At 42.9% G+C, this 24,324-nt stretch overlaps 2 protein-coding genes across 5 annotated transcripts in view; one reads left to right on the top strand and one right to left on the bottom strand.

The window, feature by feature from the left end:
* Positions 1-232: 232 nt before the first annotated feature.
* Dnase2b (deoxyribonuclease 2 beta) lies at positions 233-14,243 on the bottom strand. Of its 2 annotated transcripts, XM_075978971.1 has the most exons (6): positions 14,060-14,243; positions 10,740-10,911; positions 8,153-8,234; positions 5,676-5,837; positions 2,701-2,898; positions 233-875 (listed from the first exon to the last, which is right to left on the bottom strand). In XM_075978971.1, the coding sequence occupies exons 1-6, from the start codon at positions 14,170-14,172 to the stop codon at positions 538-540; spliced, it is 1,065 nt and encodes a 354-aa protein (XP_075835086.1). In that variant the 5' UTR covers positions 14,173-14,243; the 3' UTR covers positions 233-537. The 2 variants fall into 2 exon arrangements, with proteins under 2 accessions (XP_075835086.1, XP_075835087.1); XM_075978972.1 differs by lacking the exons at positions 8,153-8,234; positions 10,740-10,911; positions 14,060-14,243 and having other exon boundaries at positions 5,438-5,816.
* A 592-nt stretch (positions 14,244-14,835) lies between these two features.
* Positions 14,836-24,324, top strand: part of LOC142853803 (uricase) — a 33,867-nt gene continuing 24,378 nt past the window's right edge. The window contains exons 1-2 of one of the 3 annotated variants that reach the window (XM_075978969.1): positions 14,868-14,939; positions 17,751-18,039. Coding sequence is in view for 1 of the 3 variants with exons in the window: in XM_075978967.1 (XP_075835082.1) it covers positions 14,910-14,939 (30 nt within the window). In the remaining 2 variants the exon portion in view is untranslated. Of the gene's footprint in view, positions 14,940-17,750; positions 18,040-19,050; positions 19,294-24,324 lie in introns of those variants that run through there. The other 2 variants (XM_075978967.1, XM_075978968.1) reach the window with 2 other exon arrangements.

Genomic DNA, 24,324 nt, shown 5'->3' with positions numbered 1-24,324 from the left:
TAATTGTTAGCCAGCTACAAGACAAGTTCTGTACTAGGTGGCTGAACATGCTTAGTTAGGTATGATTTCCTTCAAAAATGACATGGAGAATTAAAGTGAGCAGTTCAAGAATATATTAGTAGTAAATAGCACCTGCAAAGATGGCGAGACAAAACTATAAACCAGTGGGGAGGAGAGAGAGAGCGCGCGCACGCACACTTTTTATTTTCTTCAAACGGAACAGTCAGGAGAGCTTTGTGGAAGAGATCAAATTTAATCTACAAGATCGGCCACTGAAGATGACCAAACTGCAAGAACATTCTCTTTCATTCCATCCATTATTGTTATTTGTATATCTTGATTTGGGTTTCTAATTCCTAAATACAAAGGAGCCAAATTTCTACTGATTAAACAGATTGGGAAATGGGGACCCACCGTGTTTTATTGGATGCTATGCTGTGCACACTCAGAAACCTTTAACATATGGAGAATGGATCCAAGGCAAGAAGTTCCATTTCCAGTATTTTCGAGGGCAGTGCACATGTCCTTTCCCCAAGCTTAGACACATTTTTCATAATGAATAGCTGCTCCATAAAATGACTGATAAATGTGCCAACTCATGGTACAGATGAATCCCCCACCTCTAAAGGCTTGGTGTGGGTCCCGATTTAGATCTCCAATACAGGTCCAGTGATTGTTGAAGTTGCGGGAAACGCACCATTTGGAATGGTCATGGTAAGAATTGAAGGAATATTTGCGATCTAGTCTAATGTAGTTGATATTGTAGACGTGGTAACGAAGGGAACAGTTGGAAGGAAGCTCATGATTCCTCCGCTGCCAGGTTTGTGCTAGTAAAGGTGTCTTCAAGCTTTGAGCCATCCAGCCTGTAAAGATGTCTAGGGGCCAGGAGGAGAGAAACAGTGAATGAGATCAGCCAGGTCATCCCTGAAAAGTCCCTGGGGAGTAGAAGACCCCACTGCTCTGTGCATTTGACAATTGCAACAGCATGACTGCATTGCAACGTAGTGGGAGGGAAAATAGTTTCTAAATCCTAAAACAATATTCAAACGTCATATCGCAAAGATGCTGGAGTCTGCAAACACCTTCTCTCCCACACAAAGAAAGTAATATATGTTTTAACCATGAAAAAACTTCTGGAAATAATAAGGCTGGAGAATTAGAGGCAATTTCAAGGATTTTTTATAAGTCATATTATTATGACTGAATTTTTTTGAAGTCAGTGGGAGGAGTTTTAGAAAAGTGTTAGTTTAGAACAAAGAGAAACTAATGCATGGTCATAAATGTTAACTGAGAGATACCGTCCAGGATGAACTTGAAAGGGTGGATTTCAGAGGATGTAGGAAATATAAGATTTTCACTACTGTGGCAAAAACACTGGTGTGGTCTATGGTAACAGGAGAGTTGGAGAAGATCTGAAGAAACTGAAAGCTCTTAAGGACCTGAAACCGGATGGATTTGGTGGTTTGTTGGAAGAATGGGAAAGAGGAAATGTGTAATGTCTTGGAGACGGTGAGGAACATGAAGGGTATGTGGGCGAAGATGGCGAGACCAGTCTGGCACGTTGCATTTGGTGAAGCAGCCCATTCACTGTTGAGTGCATCCATTACAATAGATGTCTGGGCAGAAATCCCAGCCTTGGAAATCATCCAAGGGCTTTATGAAATTATGTCACACGGCACATAGAGCAATATAGGGAAGGGGAGAAAACCATATAGCAATCTCTTCTCCTGAGGAGGCAGCTCTGGCACAAGGGACTTTAATACATCAGAAGGAAGACCAGGAGGCTATGCTTCCAGAATCAGTGAAGGAAAACATCCAAGGAAGGGAAGGTTTTCATCAGCACCGTGGCCGGCAACGGCTTTTGCTGTCCCATTAATTTCTGTTTCTCTAGTGTCTGACAAAGGCTGTAGGTAAATTCCCTATAAAGTATAAAAGAAGGAAAAAAAGCAAAAAGCACGGCAGACCACAAGGCTATGTAAGACAAGCATTCACAGCTGGGAGACATTGCTTACAGACAAAAGAAAGACTCAAAGTGAAGAGAATCAAGCCGCTGCAGTCTCTGAGGTTGTTTCAAAAGAAATTTGGGTGGAGAAGGGGAAACCAGAAAGATGGACAGTTTAAACTTGAGAAATAGCTTTTAAATAGGCCCGTGTGAGACAAAGAGTCTATGAGAGTGTGAGGTTTGAAAGAACAGATTCAGTAGAAAAAAACACTGAAGAGTTTCGAGGCTAGAGTGGGTTATAGAGAGGGCATGGTGGCTGCTGGAATGTGTATAAACCCAAGTATGAAAACATGAGGATAGTTAAGAGCGAGGGGGTACAGAACTTAAATGATTGCTCCCTTAGGGTCTTCATTCTCACCATGGGAGAGAGGAAAGGGTTGGATAAAGGGCTTGAAAACAAGGAGGACTCAGAGCTACTGCCTAGCAGACTCCGGAAATAGCTGTGACTCTATGCCCAGCAGAGACTGAAACTGAGTCTCTGGAACCCCAGCTGTATGTGTCTAAGGTGCTCCTGTGTTTGAGCCAGCAACTGCAGCCATTCACAGGGAACAAGGAAATGCAGGAGCTGATGCCTGAAGTCTCTCTTCTCCTTTGGCCTCCTAGCTTCCCTTCTTTCCCACCTCTCTGTCTCGAATAATCAGAGCATTTTCTCTAAGCAACCACCTGACTCCTACTAACAAGGCGACAGCCTTTCATACCATCAGTATAAAGAGAGGATTTCGCAAAATGGAAGAACACCAGTCCCTGGGCTGATTGCAGAGTGGCGAGCCTCCGGCCAGGGATGTTTAAGGAGCCGGACTTGGCACACATATGAGTCATATGGACGATTTCTTGATGGAAGATGTTTGGGATGGAGCAGCTGTAGATGTTTGGTTGGGAGACAAAGAGCTGAAAATCTAAACCGAGAGACAATAAAGAAAGGCTGAGAATTTAAGCACTAATGGAAATACTGATATTATGGATTTTTGTGTGGATCGAAATACAGAAACAAAATATTCCCCAAGCATATATTCCTCCCACCCTTTTAGAGCAACAGCCTTCAAATGCCTTGTGGTTAAAGTAATTGAAGCATATTGAACATTTCCTACTCTCCATATTTTTTATGGCTTTATGTCATTTTTAGTCTTTTGGAGGGGCGGGGTATATAATGTTCATATGTATGCATATATGCACCTATGATGTGTGCACATATACGCATGTGCCTGCCATGTCACAGGAATGGCAGTCAGAGGACAGCCTCGGGTGTCAGTCCTTCCTTTCTGCCTTATTTAAGGCTTGGTCTCCCTGCATTTTGGCACGGCATACCCAAGGCTAGTTGGCCCATGAGCTTCTGGAGATTTTCCTGTCTCTGCTTCCTTCTTGCAGTAGGGGTGTTGGGGTTACAGTGCATTGCTGTTAGATTATGTAAATTCTGGGGATTTAAATTCAGGGCCTGGCAATCAGTTTATCCAAACCCTCTCCCCAGGCTGTTTTATGTCGTCCTCATCTAATCATTAGGTAAATTCTAATTTACCTAATAAGTATCTAACTCATGTAATTATTAGGTAAAGTCTGTTGCTACCACCATTCTCATTTTTGAGATGAATTAACTGAGACTCTGCCACATACCTGGGATTATAAAGCTTGCAGATGCAGAGCTGAAATTCATCCCTACATAACCCTGCCTTGTTGTCCACCTGCTTTCTTTCCTATGTGTGCTATATGAAGGTAAAGAACTCCCAGTGCCGAACATTCAGCTTGAAGAATAATCAACTCCTTGTACACCTCATCCCTGCAGAGCTCTGCACTCTGCCCTATGACGAGTCAGATGAGAGCCCCGATGGCTGGGCTCCATTGGCAGCTCCACCACCTCTGGAACTGACCAGAAGCCAAGGGGCTGTGTCCACCTGGGAGGGATTTTTCTTAATTAAGTCATTTGAAGTGGGAACACCCAACCTTTAACTTGGATCTTTTGAGGCGGGAAGATCTACTTTTAATCTGGGCCACACCTTCTGGTGGCAAACTATCTAAAGGGCATGAAAGAAAGAAGCTTCTGTTCTTTGCCTGCTTGCATTAACTCTCAATGTCCAGTTCAGTCTTTCACTGAAATTATAGGTTAGTTCTTTGGAGTTCAGGCATGTACTGAAGACTACCTGAGACATTCGGCCTTATGGTCTGAACAACAACTGGATTCTTTTTATTTTATTGATTTTTACTGAGCTCTACGTTTTTCCATGCTTCCCTCCCTTCCTCTCCCCTCCCCGCTTCAACCCTCTCCCAAGGTTCCCATGCTCTCAATTTACTCAGGAGATCTTGTCTTTTTCTACTTCCCATGTAGATTAGATCTATGTATGTCTCTTTTAGTGTCCTCATTGTTGTCTAAGTTCTCTGGGATTGTGATTTGTAGGCTGGTCATCTTGAATTTTGCAGAAAAATGGATGGAGCTAGAAAACATCATTTTGAGTGAGGTAACCCAGACACAGAAAGACAATTATCACATGTACTCACTCATAAGTGTTTTTTAAACATAAAGCAAAGAAAACCAGCCTACAACTACTGGATTCTTAGTCTTCCCATTGGTAAGCACCCAATGTCGGATTAGCTATAAATCACTGTACTAAATATCACGTAGATATGTATTCATTGTACTAAATATCATATAGATATGTATTTACTGTACTAAATATCAAGTAGATACGTATTCATTCTGTCACTTTTGTCCCTCAAGAATCTAGCTTAGAGTCTAGACCAGTGGTTCTCCACCCTTGGAGAGCAGCCCTTTGGGATCAAATGGCCCTTTCATAGGGTTGCATATCAGATATTATGCATCTCATATTTTGACATTATGATTCATAACAGCAGCAAAACTACAGTTAAGAGGTAGCAACTAAAACAATTTTATGGTTGGGGTCACCACAACCTGAGGAACTGTGTTAGAGAGTTGTCGCATTAAGAAGTTTAAGACGTTGGTCTATATTAATAGAGAGCTCAAGTGAAACTGGGTGAGAAACATTTCTAAGCTTCCTGTACCTGAAGCTCAAACACACTACGTCTTTTCTAACCTCCACACCGTCGTTTGCCAAATAAAAGTATTTTGGGCTATTTGAGCATGAGATCTTAGAAGACGTTTATCTATGGCTGAGGTGTGATCTTGGGAATATGAAGGCAATATTTGTTCTGAAGAAATTTTTAAAGAACTGACATTGAGTCTATATCAAAAACAGGGGTTTGTCTCTTATGCAACACAACACACACATGCACGCACGCACGCATGCTATCTAGTTCCTCATGTAAAGTACAGAGATCTCTAATCAGTAATTTCCTGTTTCTGTGTATTTATGATAGCACTGAGGCCCCTGAAGGCATCCAACGGAAAGTCAATACCTAAGTTTGTCACTGTCCCCAGTACTTGTGCAACATCGGTCGGCCTCACCCATTTTTTTTTTTGTTACTTACCTGGCTCCCAAATTAATTTGAAATTCTTTCCCTGGTAGAGTTCAACAATGTCACTTACAGACCAGGAACTGAGGCTGGGTAAGAGATCCTGCTCAAGGTTTCACCCAGCAGAGGCAGTAGGAGAATCTAGGCACCAGAAGAACTACGAACAGATTAATAGAAGAAGCGGCACCCTTGTTTATATGGTTCCTGCTTCCTTCGTCAACACATTGCCCCTTTACATAAGCTCCAGGGTTACCTATTTTTTTATACTGGCTGTATTCGAAAGTTATGCAGATGCCACTTTGTCCATAAAGTCTCCCTGAGGATGGATAATCATAGCCATCTTCCGGAAGTGGAGGAAACCCGGGAACAGAATGAATCAGCCAGATGCCCTGGATTCTGTTCCATACAAGTAGACCTACCAAAAAAAAAAAAAAAGACACATTTGATTTGGAGAAGTTAGAAAGAAGACCTTCTCTCAAAATACATTTCAAAACTGTGGTACTGAAGCCTACCTAAGGGTTTCTTAGGCTCTTGAGAATGATCTTACTCCTATTTCAAGGACTTCAATAACAAGCCAGGTACACATCATGGTGTCCCCTTATTGAAAAGGGGAGCCAGGGAGGACACTTTGTGAAGAGGGGAGCTCTTGTTAACCATACATAGTACCTGACAAGCTCCCGCTGGAGTCTTCACCTGTGAGCAGCTAAAAGCCAGTTAAAAGAAGTGATAGCAAACAGAGGGGGGTGCTGGTAGCACTGGGTTTTAAAAGACAGCTGCTCATTTGCTGGAGAAGGGTCACCCAATTTCTACAGACCTTATTTAAAAGAGACAAAGCAAAACCAGGTAGGCATGCAAAAGCATCCTTGTTGAGCATGATTTTCAAAAGTCTCAAGAGCCCTACTAAGATGAAAGCCACAAAGGCAGCCTGTGACATGGCAGAAAGGCCCTTATCCAAAACACTTTCCATGTTTATAAACATATGATGGGCTATCAAAAGCTTCCAGGCCCACAGGAACACGCCAGCAAGTCCATTCAAATGCCTGTTGACTTGCTTTCTATACCTAGAGAAAGTATACCACAGTGGAAGCTGCTGAAGGTGACTACCTTGCTATCACAGCCTCCTGGGTATGAGTGGAGCTCTAGATCAAACGAAACCCCAACTACACATTAAACTCCCCAAATCCTTGCTGCAAATAGCAGGTCAGAAAAGGAAGGGTCAGAGGCCCCTTGGGGTGAGGATGGAAAATACAGCATGTTCTAAACACCACTGGGTTCTGTGCTAACAAAGCTATCATGAGGGCAGCAATGTCACCAAAGCTTTCAATTCCACAGCGTTTGATGGGCATCACAAATGATTTGTGTTCAGGGATGGATAAGGAGCAGACAGAGTCTCACACTACTAGCTCCAGTGTCCCTGCCTCAGCCTCTTCAGTATTTTTGACTATGCCTGGATATACACTATATTCTTAGTCAGATATTGAAAATTGGCTGCCCTAAGACCAAATACACTTTGATGATATATTAGGTTTGCTGCATATTGTTAAGTCTGAATTTATTCCCTGCCAATCATTAAAATTTAAAATTCCTCCTAAAACACTAATTTTTAGCATCTCTAAAAAATTGCATCCATATAATTCAGGGTAATAGGTGTCCTTGCTAGACATTATAAGTACTTTCCAGTTCCCTGATAGCTCAGTCCCACGTCACCTGCTGACCTTATGTGTCTTTCTTTGAAGATATTTGGGTTTGGAACATTCTGGAGAATACTTATTACCATAGAAGTTATTTGTGATATATGAAGTTGAACTGAGTTGGAAAAATAATATTTATAATATTTTATAATCTACTGAGTATTAGGATTACTTGTTTTTGTTTATCTACATTTAAATTTTTCTCTAACACATACATACACTTATGGATGGTCTGTGAATGAAAAATAACAAAGGTTACTATGTTGAGAATTCCTTGATCAAGAAACAATATGTAGCCAAGCACTATGTTACTAGCAAGAAAAACTTTAAGGATATGTTTTTAAGTGTTTATTTTAAATGGAGTTGCACATTTAGTAGAATGAATTTTATTCAAAGCAAATATAGCTGGGTAAACTTCCATAAGCCTGGCATAAGCCTATAATCCTAGCAACATGGGAATTCCAGACAAGAAGATCAGAAGTTCAAGGCTAGCTTGAGCAATTTGGGCAGATTCTATACAATGGTCTGGGGGTATAACTCAGTGGTAGATTGATTGGCCTGCAAAAATGAAACAAATGAAAATCAACAAAACCTAACTAAAAAGTGTGTATATATACTTCTCTCTCTCATACACACCCTCCCACCCCCCCATTATATCCTTGCTGGTGTGTGTCCATGTATATATACATATGTATATATAAACACACACATATATATACACACATGCATGTGAACATATGTATATATGACTTATGTATGTACATATGTATTTGAATGACCAGTACTTGGCGTGATTACTTTAAAGCACATTTTTTTAAATGGTAAGAAATAAACTGGGATTTCTGAAAAGGGCTTTGGAATGTCAAGTCATCTAATTATTTTGTAAAGCGCTATAAAGAAATCATACCTCAGTAAGTCGGGATGAATCATAAAAACAAAAGCTGTCTTTTTAATGTGGAATATGAGGAAATTAAAGAGGAAAGGCTTAAGAAAATGTTGATTCCCAATAGGAAAGGAAAGGCAAGAACCCCTGACTTACCTTTGGTATGTCCATACTTTCTGCTGTAATTCATAGACTTAGGGACACCGTCATTGTATATTAGATAGGCTGTGTTATTGCTCTGTGGGAATACATGAGGGTTATAATGGCATAAGTCCTCTATTTTCAATTACTCTCACCATTTCTATCAGCTTCCCAGGCTGCAGCAGCGAGCTTTCATTAGGACACATAAGAAATCATCCACAAGAACATGAAGTCTGTGACATGCAAGACGGAGGAGAGAAGCCCGTTTTCACTCATACAGATTTTATGTGTATATGTGTACATGCATATACACATGTATATTGTGTGCAGTGTGTGTGTGTGTGTGTGTGTGTGTGTGTGTGTGTGTGTGTGTGTGAGCTAGACAACAACCTTGGGTATTATTCCTGGCCTAGAAATAGCCTAGCTCAGTAGAGTGGTTGACTGGCCAGCAAACCTCAGGGAGCCACCTGACTTCTCTTCCTCAGCTCCCAATTACAGGCACGTGCCACTGCCTGGCTCTTTTAGCCTCATGTGACAGGAGCCCTATGTTGTCTGTGTGTGAGGATGACACTTCCATTTCCCTTGGTTGTTTTGGAAGCAGGGATCTGATTAAGCAAGCAGTGCATGATCAAAGGGTGCAGAATTGTTTGTTCAGGAAGTAAAGCTGGGACAACCAGCCAAAGGTTACACCTGGGGTTTTTCCCACAGATGTTATAGGTGCAGAGTGGAGTGGGTCGCTGGGATCTTATTGCCTCTGCCTGGATCATGCCTCACTGCCTTCATGCAGCTTTGTATTTAATCAGGAGTCCTCATTACTCGCTTCCCTTCCTCTCTCATGTGAGCGTCGTTTTCTCCTAAACCATTTCTTAGTGCCACATTGACACTTAGAAAAGGTGGTGAAATTCAATGTGTGATACTGGATTTCTCTTCATTTTACATGATAGCCTGTTTATTCAAAACTGGGTTGCTGTTGAGATGAAATTATTTTGAAAAGCACCCGCCACAGGGCTTGGAGTCGTTTTAACTGTACAGTTTTGCTTCGAGGTTGCTTTTAATAGCAGACGAATAAAACAAGCACCCCACCACCACCACACACACAGTGACGTCTCCTGAGAGAATGTTCAGGTAGACTCAGGTAGACTGGGGTGGCAGTACTAGAAGCTAAAACAGTCTTGTTGTCATGAGTGTTAAAGTATTTAACAGGTGAAAAGCCAAGAACCTACCACAGTGTAGACACAGTCATTTTAAACATGCTCATAAAGTGTTTTCAGGGAATGCATTCATGGAGGGGACCTAGCATAGGATAGAGAGATTGATTTAATTTAATTTTATTTTTATTTGTTTATTGTTTTTAAAGACAGGGTTTCTCTGTAACTTTGGAGCCTGTCCTAGAACTAGCTCTTGTAGACCAGGCTGGCCTCTAACTCACAGAGATCCGCCTGCCCCTGCCTCCCAAGTGCTGGGATTAAAGGTGTGCACCACCACTGCTCAGTGAAGTCATTTTAAACACACCCATAAACTATTGTCAGGGAATGTCTTCGTGGAGTAGAACTATGGGTGGGTTACTGCTTGGTATTACCTGCCTTCCACGTCTGGAAAGCACGGAAGGGATGGATCCTGCAACACCGTGGAGCTGGCCACACTGACGCAGTAGGCCTGCCTGCTAATCTAATCTTTAGTCAGTTCATTACCTTGAAGTCCAGGTTGTTGGCTTCATCTCCACTCAGATAAGTCAGGTCTAGGACCCTGAAGCTAAAGCCTTAGGTGGCATCCTACTACTGTTTTGAAAATAATTAATTCAAAGGAAAACCCAGAAGAGTTTTTCCTTGGATCACTAGCACTCATCAACACCGCGATTCAAACAGCCCAAACTCAAGGCCTGATGCTCACAGACTCCTGGCTGCTGGACAGGACTCATACCCCATGCGTAAGAGAGGACGTGCTGAGCGAGTTGGCTGAGATCTGACAGCCTGAAGACTTCGGGAAGCCATCATTTCAATTCTTGCCTAGTGATGCTATTATACTTGGTGCCACATTGTGAGAATTTTTGTTTGTTTGTTTTAATCAAAGGTAGTTAGCTTAGCAAGGATTTATATATCCTGAACCTTCCTGGTTCCCTGGTTCCCTTTTGCACTGATTAACTAATTGCATCAGGTTGTGAAGTTGAGTTCCCACCGATAGGATGAGACATGGTTGCTATCTCATCACGGATATAAGATGGACGCCACCTTGTCTAAGTATTCTGGCTAGCCCAGTTTGGGTCTCAGCACACCCTTTTCCTTAAAAGGATTGCCTTGCCAGGCTGCTTTTGCCTAGTCTGCGTATTCCTTCATATGTTACTGAGATGATTCTTTGTTTTTAACAAAGCAAATTGACAACTTAGCATTGGTATAGAGTATGATGATGTATTTCTTAAAGCCTTAGTCAGGTTGATTCGGTTATCCTGGCCTAGTTCTGAGTGAGTTTATCTCAAGTTTCTACAGTTAAGGGTTAGGGAGGTGTGTTCAATATATATATTTATATTTCAAAGATGATTTCAGATGACAATTTAGATTGTTTATATCCTTTCTATGATCTCCACAAATGATAGACTGTACCCTACCTTGGAGTTGTATGCTTCATACAGCGGCTCCAGGGTCCTTCCCAAAATACTTTTGTTGTTGTTGATCAGATGGTTGCTCTTCATCCATTTTCTTGTTAAGGAGTCTAGGTACAGGTACTCCAGCCCTGTCCTGTTCTTGTGAAACACTTTGGGCACCTTATAAAAAATAACCCTAACACAGCAAATAGTTCAGAGTTGTTAGCATTTGTCTGATTTCCTGCTGGCAGGCTGTGTTACCCAGATCAATAAACCATTCACTGTGTTTCATAGGAGGCCTCTGAGCAAAGGGACTACTCAAGGCTTCTGTCCATTTCTCTGTCCCTGTTTTTACCTTTTTCCCCAGGAAGGCAAGGTTGGTGTGGGTAGTAAGTTCTAAGTCTTAGAATCTAAGATATCAGCTGGCCTAGTTACTGGGGCTCCTGGAATCAATGCTCATATGTGTTGATAGTAAGTCTGTCTCTCTGGTGTCCACATAGCCTCAATGGCCCCAGTGGTCACAGAGGAGAGAAGGCTAAGGTCTGGGTCTGCTATTCACTCTGCGTTTCTTAGGGTCACTCTTGCCACAGTGCTTAGCTCCTGGTCTCTTGAGGGTTAGTCAGTTGACTATAAGCTCTAGTTGTGAGCTTTATCTTGGGTGGAGCCTTTCCTGCAGCTTGGTCCTGAGCAACTTCCTACAGCTCAGTTTATCAGAATGTTCTAGATGGAAGATTTGCTCATTAAGGGTTTGAAGCAGGCCTCTTCCTATGTCTGTGGTCATTCCATTTGTTCTGTCCTTTGCATAGCTCACCGTGAGAACAACTGGTTGGGTCTATGTAATGTTCAGCCAGCCTTGGGTCACCCCAAGAAAGCCAGGCTTTCTCGAGTGCTCTAGTCCCATTGTGACCAAGGTCTATTCTTACTGAGCTGGCCTGTGTCCTGTAGGCATCCTCCTTTTAGATGTCAATAGTAATCCAACGTTGTGGCCATCAAAACTGTCTCTAGACCTTGTCAAAAGTCCCGCAAGAGCAAATTTGCCATACTTTTAAAACTATTGTTCTAACCAAATGCATAATAACAACATGAGACCCTGTAATTAACCCCAAGAGACTCAGCGAGCCAAACACAATACATACACCATCATAATGCAACAGCCTGTCCAAGAGCACCACAAATGTCCAACAGCCCTCAAATGGTCCTCTGCAGACTTAGACTTCGGTTCCAATGCTCTGCCTTCTTATCCACAGGTCCAAGTCCCCACATGTGGAAGGAGATACACTGACTTTGGGACGGGTCAGCAATTTCTCTGCTAAGCAGCTATGCCTGTCTTTTTGACATGTACTACTGAGAAATAAACCCATTCAGTTTTGGGTAAAAAAATCTACCAATCACAATTTGGCATCCTTCTCCCTCCCCAGCAGAGCAACTGAAGATTGTTACCACACCATGGTCACCTAGGTGATAGTGGTACTTTTAGTCATTTTTTTCTGGGTGACCATTTCTGTATGCAGTTTCTAGCCTAGAAGTCTAGGTTGAGTTAGATACCTAGACAAAAGAATGGCCAGAAGTGTCCAGCTCCACATTTTGAAACCAGGTTCATAGTATTTTTCACCAAACCTATTCATCCTATGCTATTACAGAACATCTACTCTCAAAAGCTATCCACCCCAGCTGCCTCCCTACCTTCCATCCTTACAGGCTATTCTTGTGCGTCTGTGTCCACTGCCACCTCTTTACCTGAGGTCTGTACATACTGTGGTCTCCTTTGCCTGTGATACTGTGGAAGTCTTTTTACTCTGTGGTTCTTGACTGATTCTAACCATCTGTATTTTGCACTATTGCCACACATTGAATCACATCTCAATCTTGTTCCAAGTCCTTAAGTAGCTTCCTTTCAGTATCAGGTTCAAATCCCAAAGCACAGTCTGCGAAGCCTGGCCTCCACCTCCCACAGTAGTTTCACCAGCAGACCCCTCTGCACATCCTCCTCAGTGTCAAGCAGTGTGACACCAAACTTTCCTTGTCACCTTCTGATTCTGCACTAATCCTTTGTTCCTCCATTGGCCTGAGAGGCCATAGTGTCTCCATAGCATTTTTCAAACAACTTCTTAATTATTTTCAAAACATTGCCCAATGTTAAAGAGGCTCCAAGAGGCCTTCTGGGCTGTGTGCTACCTAACGGCCACTCAGTCTCTTTCTGCCACGGCCCCCAAGAGCACTGACTGAGTCTCCAGAGAACTGTTTGGAGCTTTCTCAGGGGCAACTCACCCACTCAGCAACCAACACTACCTGGGGATTGAACCCAGTGGCACACATCAAGTCCTTTTCTTTCTAATTAATTAATTTATGTATCTATTTATTTATGTATTTATTATTTAAAAGCATCAAAGATATTCTTGATTTATTTAAGAGGTGAATAAAGCTGAAAAAGTACTGTTCAGGTCCAATATCCAGACAATTAGAAACTGAAACAGTAACATCTAGTATCCAATTAGAAACTGAAACAGTAACACCTAGTATCCAATTAGAAACTGAAACAGTAACATCTAGTATCCAATTAGAAACTGAAACAGTAACACCTAGTATCCAATTAGAAACTGAAACAGTAACATCTAGTATCCAATTAGAAACTGAAACAGTAACACCTAGTATCCAATTAGAAACTGAAACAGTAACATTTAGTATCCAATTAGAAACTGAAACAGTAACATCTAGTATCCAATTAGAAACTGAAACAGTAACATCTAGTATCCAATTAGAAACTGAAATAGTAACATCTAGTATCCAATTAGAAACTGAAACAGTAACACCTAGTATCCAATTAGAAACTGAAACAGTAACACCTAGTATCCAATTAGAAACTGAAACAGTAACACCTAGTATCCAATTAGAAACTGAAACAGTAACATCTAGTATCCAATTAGAAACTGAAACAATAACGTCCAGTATCCAATTAGAAACTAAAACAGTAATATCCAATATCCAATTAGAATCAGAAGCAGTAACGTTCAGCATCCAGACAATTAGAAGTATCTATTTATTTAAAACAAGCTCTCATCTAAGCCAAGCTAGCCTAAAACTCACTTTGCCGCTGAGGATGGCCTTGAACTCCTGATGCTTCTGCTGGGATTACAGTGTGTCCCATCCTATGCAGTTTATGAGGTGCTGGGGACTGAGAGCTTCATGCATGCTAGGCAAGCATTCTGTCAGCTCAGCCATATCCCCAGCTCCAGCCTGTGGCTCTTTAAAGGGAGGAAGGCAGGCGGAAGTTTTCCTTAGGCTCACCACATACATGTCCCAACTTTCTATTTTCACACACCCATCATCCCATTGCATTTACCTACCAGTCCACAGGTTCACCATTTTCACTTCTGCAAGAGATTTCTGCCATGGCCGGGACCCCAGAGAGGGCAAAGAGGAGCAAAGCAAGAGCTGTTCTTAGAGGGTTTGCTGTCATTTTCTATCTGTTGCCAGGGACTCTGTCAAGTCTTTCTCAGGCCGTGCTGGCTCAGATGTGGGCTCTATTCTCTTTTGCGGTTCACTGTTCAGACATAAACAGAAGAGGTTGAGTCCCATGTCACCTGATGGTTCTGTCACAACATTCCAGTGTGACTCTGGGTGCCTTTGTGCTCGATTATTGACTAGTTTGCAAAGTCATAGAAAAGTCTGGAGGGAAAGGGGTATTTAAGCTGCTAACCTATGTAGTTAACTCCAGAGTGAATTAGACAGTGTCAAGTGCATAGGAACAAGAATTCTTGACAAGTAGATGTTGAGTGAGGTATATTCGGTGTTTCTTTTCTCTTCTGATTGACTATCCGTGAGTGTAAATGCATGTGATTCATACATTAGAAATGACAAAACCTCATGCCTTGTTAATAATTAGGATCTGTCACCTACAATAATCCCTGCCTTAAGGGAGTAATTTCCTAAACAGTGCTCTGAAGGTCACTTTAAATGAAGAGCAAATTCAATTGCATTTTAGCAAAACATATTGACATATCTTCCCCACACCCCTGGTTCTGGCCACTCAGCAAGGAGCTTGGCTTTAAAAAAGGCCATGGGTCTGCTGTGCAATCAGGTCAATATTAACCGCCTACTCTTTGGGGCTAAATAAAAACTTTACCAACCTCTCATCAACTCTTGCCATTCTTTCTCATTCCTGAAACTGAGGTTAGAGTTGAAGGCTGAAGGAAAATGGCCCATTACCATGACGACTATGAAAAGGTGAGCTGCCCCATCCTGAGAGAGGGGGAGAATAGACAGACATACAGACATCTGCAAGGAATGTCTTTGCCTACCCATGAATTCCTGTTTAGCTGTCATGCTAAGTGGCAGTTCACTTTATGCCTGGAAATTGTGGTGACTCTACTCCGTCCCTCTCCTTGATTATGGATTCAGACCAGAGTCATTTTGGAGAGCCAGCCCATACAATACCTTGACAGTCAGGTCGCTTCTATGGACTAGCCTAGCAGGTGTTCTTCAGTTTGTAGGGAAGGGAGGGCTTATGGATCTATTTATCCCAAGGCAGAGGATTGAGGAGCGCTATGGAGCCACTGACAAAACTCACATGATCCGGGGTACCAGTAAAAGGGAAGAATTCTGGGCCTTATCTTAGAATCAGAGTTCCTGAAGCTGGACCAGGGACCTGTGATGTGTGTATGGATGTGAGCTTCTGGGTGGCGGTTGAAAGTCCATGTTGGGTATTTGCCTCAATCATTCCATCTTAATTTTTAAAGGTAAGGTTTCTCAGTGGCCTGGAGTTATCTGATTTGGTGAGGCTGGTTAGCCAGCAAGCCCCAGGCATCCTTGACAGTGCTGAGATAGCAGATGTTTGCCACCGTGGCTAGCTTTTAAAAATGTGGGCTCCGGGGTATTGAACTCAGATCCTTATGCTGTGTGGCAAGCACTGATGGACTGAGCCACTTCTCTAGGCTCCCAGAGCCTACAGTTTAAATAAGTTTATTGTTAGTGCAGGTGCATTGTAAAATTTAAGCCCACTGCCCTGAGGCCTAGCAGATGTGACATCCAGAGACCAACAACTTTCTAAAAGGGGGCAGTAAGAATCAACTAGACCAAAAAACAGTTTTCTCACCATTTCTGCATTTTGCTTTGTAGGTTATAATTGTGTGCAGGAAATGATTTCAATAGCTGCAAACAATAAACATATTCGCGGCGTGATGTTTATTTAAAAGAAAAATTACTATAATTTAAATCTTTTATTTTATGAAACTTATGCAATTGAGCAATCAAGTATAGCATTTGTTGAATCACTTAGCTAACATGAGCAAATCATTTTCATTTATGTGACCTAAAGGCAGCTTTTCTGAATAGGCTAGGGAAAAGTTCCTGCTTTTTTTTCCCTCCTTGTCATATACAGGGCAGGACAGTGGTGATATTTGAGTGAGGGATCCTTAAGTTTTAGCCAAGCCTGTTCCTACCTTCCTGCGAGTAGGCCAAAGGACAGCTGTATTTGGGTGGCATTTGCTAAATCCAATTTCAGTTCAAGGTCTGAAAAGACGCTTTTAATAAACTTTCTTTGCTGGTGTCACTGACTCGACCATGTGGTTGTCCCTTAGCAAACAACCGTCCTTATGCAAACGTTTCATGATTGAACGCTGTAACCAGCTTTGAGGGTTTCCGGGGATTCCAGCGTGGTCCCAATTCCTAGACTCCAATATATCTCCCCTCCCCCATTTGTTTCTTTTTACTAAAACTAATAAAGTGTTACTATGGAAAGAAACCTACAGGTTGGGAGAATGAGGAAAATACAAACAGGATAGAAGGCTTTTCACGATACCGCTTGCTTTGGAAGGCACATTGTATAATAGCACGGAACCACCACAGTCTTTCACAGCCTGAGGATTTGTCAAAACAGTAGACATTGCTTCCTTTTCAACTTGACCAAGTGGAGTAAACATGGAGAAGCTCATTGCCTGGAAGTGGGCTGACTTTGCATTCATTCTCCCAAGAATGCTGAAAAGCTGTAGTCCCGATATTTTTGAAAAGTTGCCTTTTTCACCCCATCTTTCTCAGCCCTTCATGTTTCTCATCTTTCAGGAATTTCAGTTCCTGTGTGTCTGCATTAGTCCTTGGTGATTTGTAGACATGCTGTATTTTTATTTTTAATTGTGTGTATCTGTGTGTGCACATGGGTACAGCATCTTCAGAGGACAAAGGCTTTGATCTCCTTGTAGCTGGAGACGACAGGTGGCAATGGCCAACTAGACATGGGTGCCGCTAAGTGAATTCAGCTCTTCTGCAAATGCTTCAAGAGCTCTTATCCATGAAGCCGTTTTCCAGTGCCAGCATTTGATTCTTTATTTGGCTCTTTTCCATTCTAGGTTTTCCATCTCTAGATCTTTTTAGAAAATTAATCGGTTACTTATTCTACTTCTCCAAAATAACCGATTATTTCTTGAACTGTGTTCAGCAGATTCTTACCTGATTGTTAATTGTTAGATTCTTTCATTTTTTCCATGTCTGTTGTAGTGTGTATGCGTGTGTGTGTCTGTGTGTGTGTGTCTGTGTGTGTGTGCAGGTGGAGGAGATGTGATTGCAGTCCTCAGGCTTGTGTGATAAGGACTTTGCCTGCTGAATCTCCTTTGGCTCCCTAGTTTTATTTCTTTCAAATGAAGTTTTTAATATTTATTTTATTTTCTCCATGTTCAACTGTCTATTTCTGTCAAAACATTAAGTATATTATCTTAAGCCTTGCATCTAATTCTACTTGTTTGTATGGGCAGGGGTTAGGCTTTGGGGCTGACTTTGCCGCTCATTGTTGACACCTTCCTACTAGTGTATACTTTTCCCTTTGGGCTGTACTTTACATTTCTTGCAAATTTGCCTGTGAAAAAAAAATGTAAGGTACAAGAATAAAGTTGGGGCTTTTCAGCCTCGGGCAGCTGCAGACTTGGTGGCAATACAGTCATCTGCCAGGGCTCCCGTGAGTCAAGCTGCTGGCTTCATTTATGTTTTGAAGTATGAGTTACATCCCATGAGATGTGTCTGTTTAAGGATAGCTTTCTCTCTGAGCAGAGTTTCAAAGTCTGCTGACAGACTGAGAGGAGTCTAGAGCGTGGCAGACTGGAGGAAAGTCGATGCTTGCAGTGTGAGTAAAGGAAGAGGCTTTGAATTGTTGCTAAAAAGAGACAAGTCAAAAAAACACAGGCCAAGAAAAGCTCATGAAGGACATTGTTAAGGAGAGCACCCTCAGTGGCAGAGTGGATTTGTGGATCAGGCTGGTTCCAATTACCTCCATGCTGCTTTGGAATGCCAGTTTCTACCGGAAGCTTCCATCACTCTGGCTTTGGCGTCCCCACAACAGGTCAGCAGAGCTCACTCTACAGCTTCCGTTAGCATGATTAACACACCTGCTTGCTTCTTTTTTGCGTCTTCCCCTATTCTAGAAGTTCCTGGATACAGGCGGGAAACTCCTAAATCTGGCCCACTGACTGTTTTTATAAAGGCTTACTGTCACACAGCTGTACCCATTGCTGTATGGGTTGTATGTAGTTTCTCTTATGCAATAACGACAGAACTGAGTCGCTGAACACCACCTAAAAAGCCCAGAGTATTGGCTTTTTGATTCTTCATAGGAGAATGCACTTCCACAGCGTTCCTACAAGGATGGAACACTGTCTGCCTTGTCCACCCCTGTGTTCCTAAGCGTGTCACACGGTTTTCCACCTACACAAATCTAAGTCAGTATAGCTCTGTGAACACACAAAGTGGATGGAAATGAACGGGCAAACATGAAGTGCTGGGACGGAAAGGCAGCTCGGTGGCTAAAAGCACATACTGCTCTTAGAGAGGACCTGGCTTCAGTTCCCAGCATCCACATGGTGGCTCACAACTCTCCGTAACTGCAGTTGGAGGGGATCCCATGACCTCTGTAACAGGAGTGCATGTGCTGAACATATACACACAGGCAAAACATTCATATGCACAAAATAAACATAAATAAATCTGAAAAATACTTTAAAAGAAACAATGAATTAAAGCTAATGAGAGAAACCAATAAAGTAGCAGGGAAAACTCTGTTCTCAGAATCTCACTACCCATGTTTGCAAGTCTGGGAGGCAGCTGGAGGGAAGAGAACCCGGCTGCCCACATCCCACATGGCTTCTGCATCTCAGCCGCTGTGTGGTTTTCACCTCACGATTATCTGCTGTCTTTCTGGAAACTGGGACTCGCCTGTCCCCTCACAGAGGCCTCTCAGAGACCAGAGGAACGGTGCCAGTGACTTCTGGTCCCTTCTCACTTTCTTTCTAGCACAGGTATTTCCTCTCTCTTCCATATAGACTACAGCCAGCAGCTCCTGGGGACAATGGTGTTAAATGGCTGCTAGTAGGCTCGCATCATGCTGCTTTCCCTGGTCCCAACTCAGGTGAAAGTCAACATTCGCCTCGAATGGCCAGTGCCTGGTGCTGAAGGCACAGCCCGCTGACTACTCCAGAGAGTGCTTGCTCCCACTGAATTCTCCTCATGCGTCAATACACCCGTGCCAACAGAATCCCGCTGAGTTCAGAGTCTCCGGCAGTTAAAAGGATGATGTGGGAAGGGACACATCTTGAGATTGGTGAGCTTCTGCCTAGGATGGTCCAGTCTCCATTCCCAGTCTGCCCCCATGCCTCTCGGGCAGCTTTTTCACATCTAGGAGCCAGTTTATTTTACAGGATGGATTCCTGGCTGCCAGCTCACGGAGCTGTTGTGAGGCTGAGGAAAGATGTCGTCAGGTGCAGCGGGTGGAGAGTTAGATGATAAAATGCTATGCAGCTGTGAGCGTCTGGTAGCATGGCCAGTTCTCTCCCTGTCAGGATTAGTGTGTTCTTCCTCTCACTCATGAGTTCAACTCCAAAGAGGACTGCCAAGCAGACTAAGGGATTGTGATAAAGGGTTAAAAAAACAAAAAACCTGTCCTTTGATGGCATATGGCTCTTACTTTGTCTCTCTACTTCCTGACGCTGTATACTGAGAAGGTTAACTGATTGGCTCCAGAGGCTTCCTTATTCAATAATGGACTCCAATATGTATTCCTGGGGCTCTAGTGGAGAATTAGAGGGAACCACACGCACACACTTCCTGCCATGTATCAGCCCCACAGCACATGCTTGTTGCAAGCCTCGTCCTGGTACTTTCAGTGTATAAGGTTCAACACATCTCCTTCCAGTCTGTATCAGATGTCGCTACCAATTCTGTATTGCGATGGTTCTCACCCCTATTCTAGAAGTTCCTGGACCCCTTCTTCCAGGTTTCCTCCCCCGAGGCATTTCTCTTGGTACTTTTCATGCCGGGCAAAAGAATGAAAGTAACTGAGCACCCGCATTGGAGTTGCAGTGAGTCATGGGTCAGTTACCCTTCCTTTTCACCATGAATATGCAGTTAGACTGTATTCTCCTATTGAAACATCCACGAGGGTCAGCCCTGAACGGGCTGCACGCCTCCCTCATGATCGCTAAATCACTCTTCAGGGTCAAGCGGTACAGTCTTGTCATGCATTTAGTAGATCCCATGCAGCAAGACAAAACAAACATAAAGCAAACACACAGACACGTACATGCCCCGCCACCACCACACCAGCTGCTTCTAAGACCATCACTTGGTATTATTGTTCTTATCATTTGTACGTATTGAGGCCCACGAAGGGGACACTAGCACAGTTCATATGAGTGCTTGTTTTTCTCATATTAAGCCAGCATTCCTTCCCCTCCTTGAAGATTTTATATTTGCGAATGCCCACGAAAACATTCAAGGAAGGAGAAACCTAGAGGATTTGAAGACTCTCCTTGGCAGATTTCAAGGAAATAGGCAGAGAGGAAAAGAGGGATAGAGTAGGAGGGGGAGGGGGAGGAGAAGGGGGGAAGGAGAGGAGAGATAGAGATTGATTTTATTATCTATAATTCTTATGTGCCCCACAGCATAACTGAATTATAGTATTTAGATGCAAAATAGCAAACATTTTTTCTCTCTCTTGTGAAAGGTAGAGAGGGTCCTTATACTAATTCTGAGACTCAAGAGAAAGCTCTAGTTGATTTAAATTGATGAAAATCCTCTTCTTGCTTTGCCTACCGTTCTCTCAGTAGCTTTCCTGTCATTAAATCTAATCCTATGAAGATGTAAACAGACATGCATGCTACATCAACCTTTACTTTTGAATATTGTAAAGAGCTAAAATTCACAACAACAGTAGCAACAACCTCAATTAAAGTGTCTTCCCGTGGCAACAGAATAAAGAATTCCAGTGACTGAAGCGCAACAGAGTAGAATAAAGCATAGAAGCCTGAAGAAAGCTGAAAGGAGCTGCGAAAATCGGGCTCTGAAAAGGAGAGAGAGAGAGAGAGAGAGAGAGATAACATCCAATAAGAAGGTTCATGTGTGGTTCCACAAGGGTCTGTCTTACTTATTGTCTGAAAATGATTTGAACTCCTAAGTTCCATAAGGCAATCTCATTTTCCCATGTAAGAATTCTTATTTTTTGCGAAATTTATTTTTGTTTTGTGTATATGACTCTTTTGTTTGTTTGCATTTATGTGCACTGTGTGTACTTGCAGAAGTCAGAAGAGGGCATCAGATCACCTAAAATTAGAGTTACAGATAGTTGTGAGCCACCATGTGGGTACTGAGACTCGCACCTGGGTCTCCTGAAAGAGTAGCCAGTGCTATAACTGCTCAGCCACGTCTCCAGCCCTGGCTACAAATTCCTCTGAGGAAAACATAGACTCACGTGGTAAGCTTACGCACTACCTTCTTCCTCTTCTGGAACTTGAGAAGAACTTGAAGCTGCCTTGTTAAGTTTCTTGGGAGTAAGTAAAAACAGATTTTTCCTTATTGAACTAAAAATGACCCAAATTTCCAAAATAGTCTGCAAAATGATGAATCTTGTTTCTTGGACAAGTCATTCATGGCAGTGTATAGGTCATTATTCAGTGCTGTGCCACACAGAGAGGTGGTCCATGCTAACCTTCAAGATGCTGGCCCTGGGAACACTAAGACATGTGCATATGTGAACAAGGAAGAACGAGCGTGCAATGAGGAAGCTCAGTGTTAGTGCTTGTGAGTTCACAGAGGAGAGCCCATGTTTTAGGGCAAGGACCGGTGTGGACAGAACAGAGATTTATAAAGACGGCATTCTAGGGAGAGAGGATTGGTACTGATTGGCATTTAAACCCACAGAGACTTGAAGTTAATTCTTAGCTGTGTAGCTAGAGAAATAAACCTGTTTTCACCTTGTTCCAAATCCAGAAAGTAGGAAGCATTCACTCGGTGTCTGGTACATGTTGGCACTCGTATGTCAATGTTGATATCAAAAGAAGGCACGGAGAAATGTGTATAGCGGAGAATGCTCATACATGGGAAAAGGGAAATACGCACCTCATTTAGATATGTTCCTTCATGTGTCTATTCAATTAGGATTCACCCAAAGTTCAATTTATATTGGTGGGGTATGGTTTTATCTGTAGATATAAACAGCTCAGATTGGTGGGTACCTATGTGACATGATTCTCATCATTGTCTTTATCAAAAAAAAAAAAGGAACAAGGGTGAAACAGATATCAGAACATTGCAGCTATTCCTTCTGGACACACTGGCTGCCCGATAACGGTGCTAACTGACATTCACTGAATACTACATGCTAGCTGTTCTGAGCAGCCACTTTCAACCTCACAATTACACGTAACAGGTGCTGCCATTATCCCATTTTATAGATGGAAAAGGGGAGGAATGAAAGAAACAGACAAGTACTTGCCCACGTCCCTGTAGCTGGCAGTTGGCATAGGCCATCTGAATCTAAGGTTCATGCTTCTCTTCCTGTTTTCTCAGGAAGGGGACTATTTTTTGATGGCATCAGAACTGAGCCCACTCTTCCTGTATTGGAATCTTTTGTGTGTTTTCATTGACTATTGTGTGTCATCATGCAAGCAGCGGAGGTGGTTAGTAGCACTATCCATTCATTCATGACACATTTATCAAGTTCCTATTTAAGATCCAGGCAATGTGCTGAGTGCTGGAGTTGCCATGGTAACCAAGATAGAACTTTCTCCTGCTTTCATAGTTTATGGCTTTGGAATGAATCATACAAAAAGAGGCACTTGCAATACAATTTGATAAAGATTCAGAGGCCATATCTAGGGTCTTAAGAATACATCAAAAGAGCCACCTACTCTGTGTTTGAAGGACTAAGACAGATTATCTGGAGGAAGTAACAGCAAAGACATGGAGGATGACAGGAAGAAATAAGGCAGGTGAAGAGGTTGGTGTAGTCAGGGAGTGAGAAGAAAGGACGGTTTGAAAAAGAGGCGAGGTCTACAGGCAGAGGAAGCATCTGATCCACATGAGTTCAGAACAGCAGAAGAAGAGTGTAAGCACAGGCAGAGGAAGCGTCTGATCCACATGAGTTCAGAACAGCAGCAGAAGAGTGTAAGCAGGGTTGAGAGCAGACACGACACTGGGGATAGTGTTTGGTGGCACACACAGGAGTGTCGCAAGACCACTGCGTGTCTGCTAGACTCCCCGCGTCCTCACAAGCTAAGCTATTGAGTCTTGGATATGCAAGGGCAGAAGATGAGGCCAAGGACTAAGAGGTGGCGGAGGTGTAGAATGCTCCCATAATAAAGATGATTAATAAGCTCAGAGATTTTGGTCCTGGGCAGCCACCATACACACTCAGGGCTCAAGCAGCCATGTTCTTTCTTCCCCTAGATAGAATTCCTGAGACTCAAGACACTCTGGTGTCAAAAGTGTTCTCCTTCCCAAGTCAGTAGACTTAACCAACATCATCTCTGCTGCAGCTGCATCCAACTGCCTGCCATGGGCACTGTTTCCACTGGAAACAAAGCTGGAGCTGGCAGAGTCACCAGCGCCCCCTGTAGGGTGCAGTGGTTATCCCTATTGGTGCAGATGGAGACACAGAAGCTCAGTAACATTCAATCACTTGTTACAAGCCACCAAGCTACAAGAGGCAAGGTGGAGCTGGGGTCTGGACAGAGCCCAACGCTTCTGTAACAACACAACAGCTTCTTCTCTGTCACTACTGCAGTCTTTTGAAGAACCCTGAGCTCTTCACGTTTCTTACTGGCTTCCTCTTCTCCATGTGAATACTTCTTTAACACTCTCTCGTGCTTCTCGGGCTGAGCTTGACCTGCCTAAAGAGCCTAGCATGACCTTGAACTCCCTATCCTGCTGCTTCCACTTCCCAAGTGCTACGACTGCAGATGCACTACCCTGCCCACTTACGGGATGCTGAGGATGAAGCCTAGAGCAGTCTGTCAAACGAGCCACCTCCCCCAGCACCTTACGGACCCTTGTTTTGAAGATGTTTCCCCAAAGTTGGTTCATAGATTTTAGGGGTGCATCTCTAAGAGTCCCCCATCCTGGATAGGCAGGATTCAATCCGGACACCCTGAACTTTTGTATATGTTAAGTGAACAAGAGCTTGCCCTATCTGGCTACATCTCCAAGATCTGAGATGGCCTCTCATTCTTCAAGTCCATTAAGGAAGCGAGAACTATTTTTGATGTTCACTGCTATTTCTAAAACCTCCTCAGAGGGACTGGTGAGTCCTCATGCAGTGACTCTTGACAGTGCTTGGCATCCTAAATTAGAGCTACAG

This window comes from Microtus pennsylvanicus, chromosome 7 (assembly GCF_037038515.1).
Source record: "Microtus pennsylvanicus isolate mMicPen1 chromosome 7, mMicPen1.hap1, whole genome shotgun sequence".
NCBI classification, from domain to species: domain Eukaryota; kingdom Metazoa; phylum Chordata; class Mammalia; order Rodentia; family Cricetidae; genus Microtus; species Microtus pennsylvanicus.
Note: the sequence above shows the minus strand (reverse complement) of the source record. Positions and strands in the feature narration are given on the sequence as shown.

What these genes read in the sequence shown, in the direction of transcription:
- Dnase2b (XM_075978971.1), bottom strand. Translation starts at nt 14,172, where the DNA reads ATGACAGCAAACCCTCTAAGAACAGCTCTTGCTTTGCTCCTCTTTGCC. An exon ending in AATGGTGAACCTGTGGACTG is followed by an intron (nt 10,912 to 14,059) that starts GTAGGTAAATGC and finishes TTGCTGTGTTAG; the next exon opens with GGTTATTTTTTATAAGGTGC. An exon ending in ATCCTCTCTTTATACTGATG is followed by an intron (nt 876 to 2,700) that starts GTATGAAAGGCT and finishes CCTGGCCCCTAG; the next exon opens with ACATCTTTACAGGCTGGATG.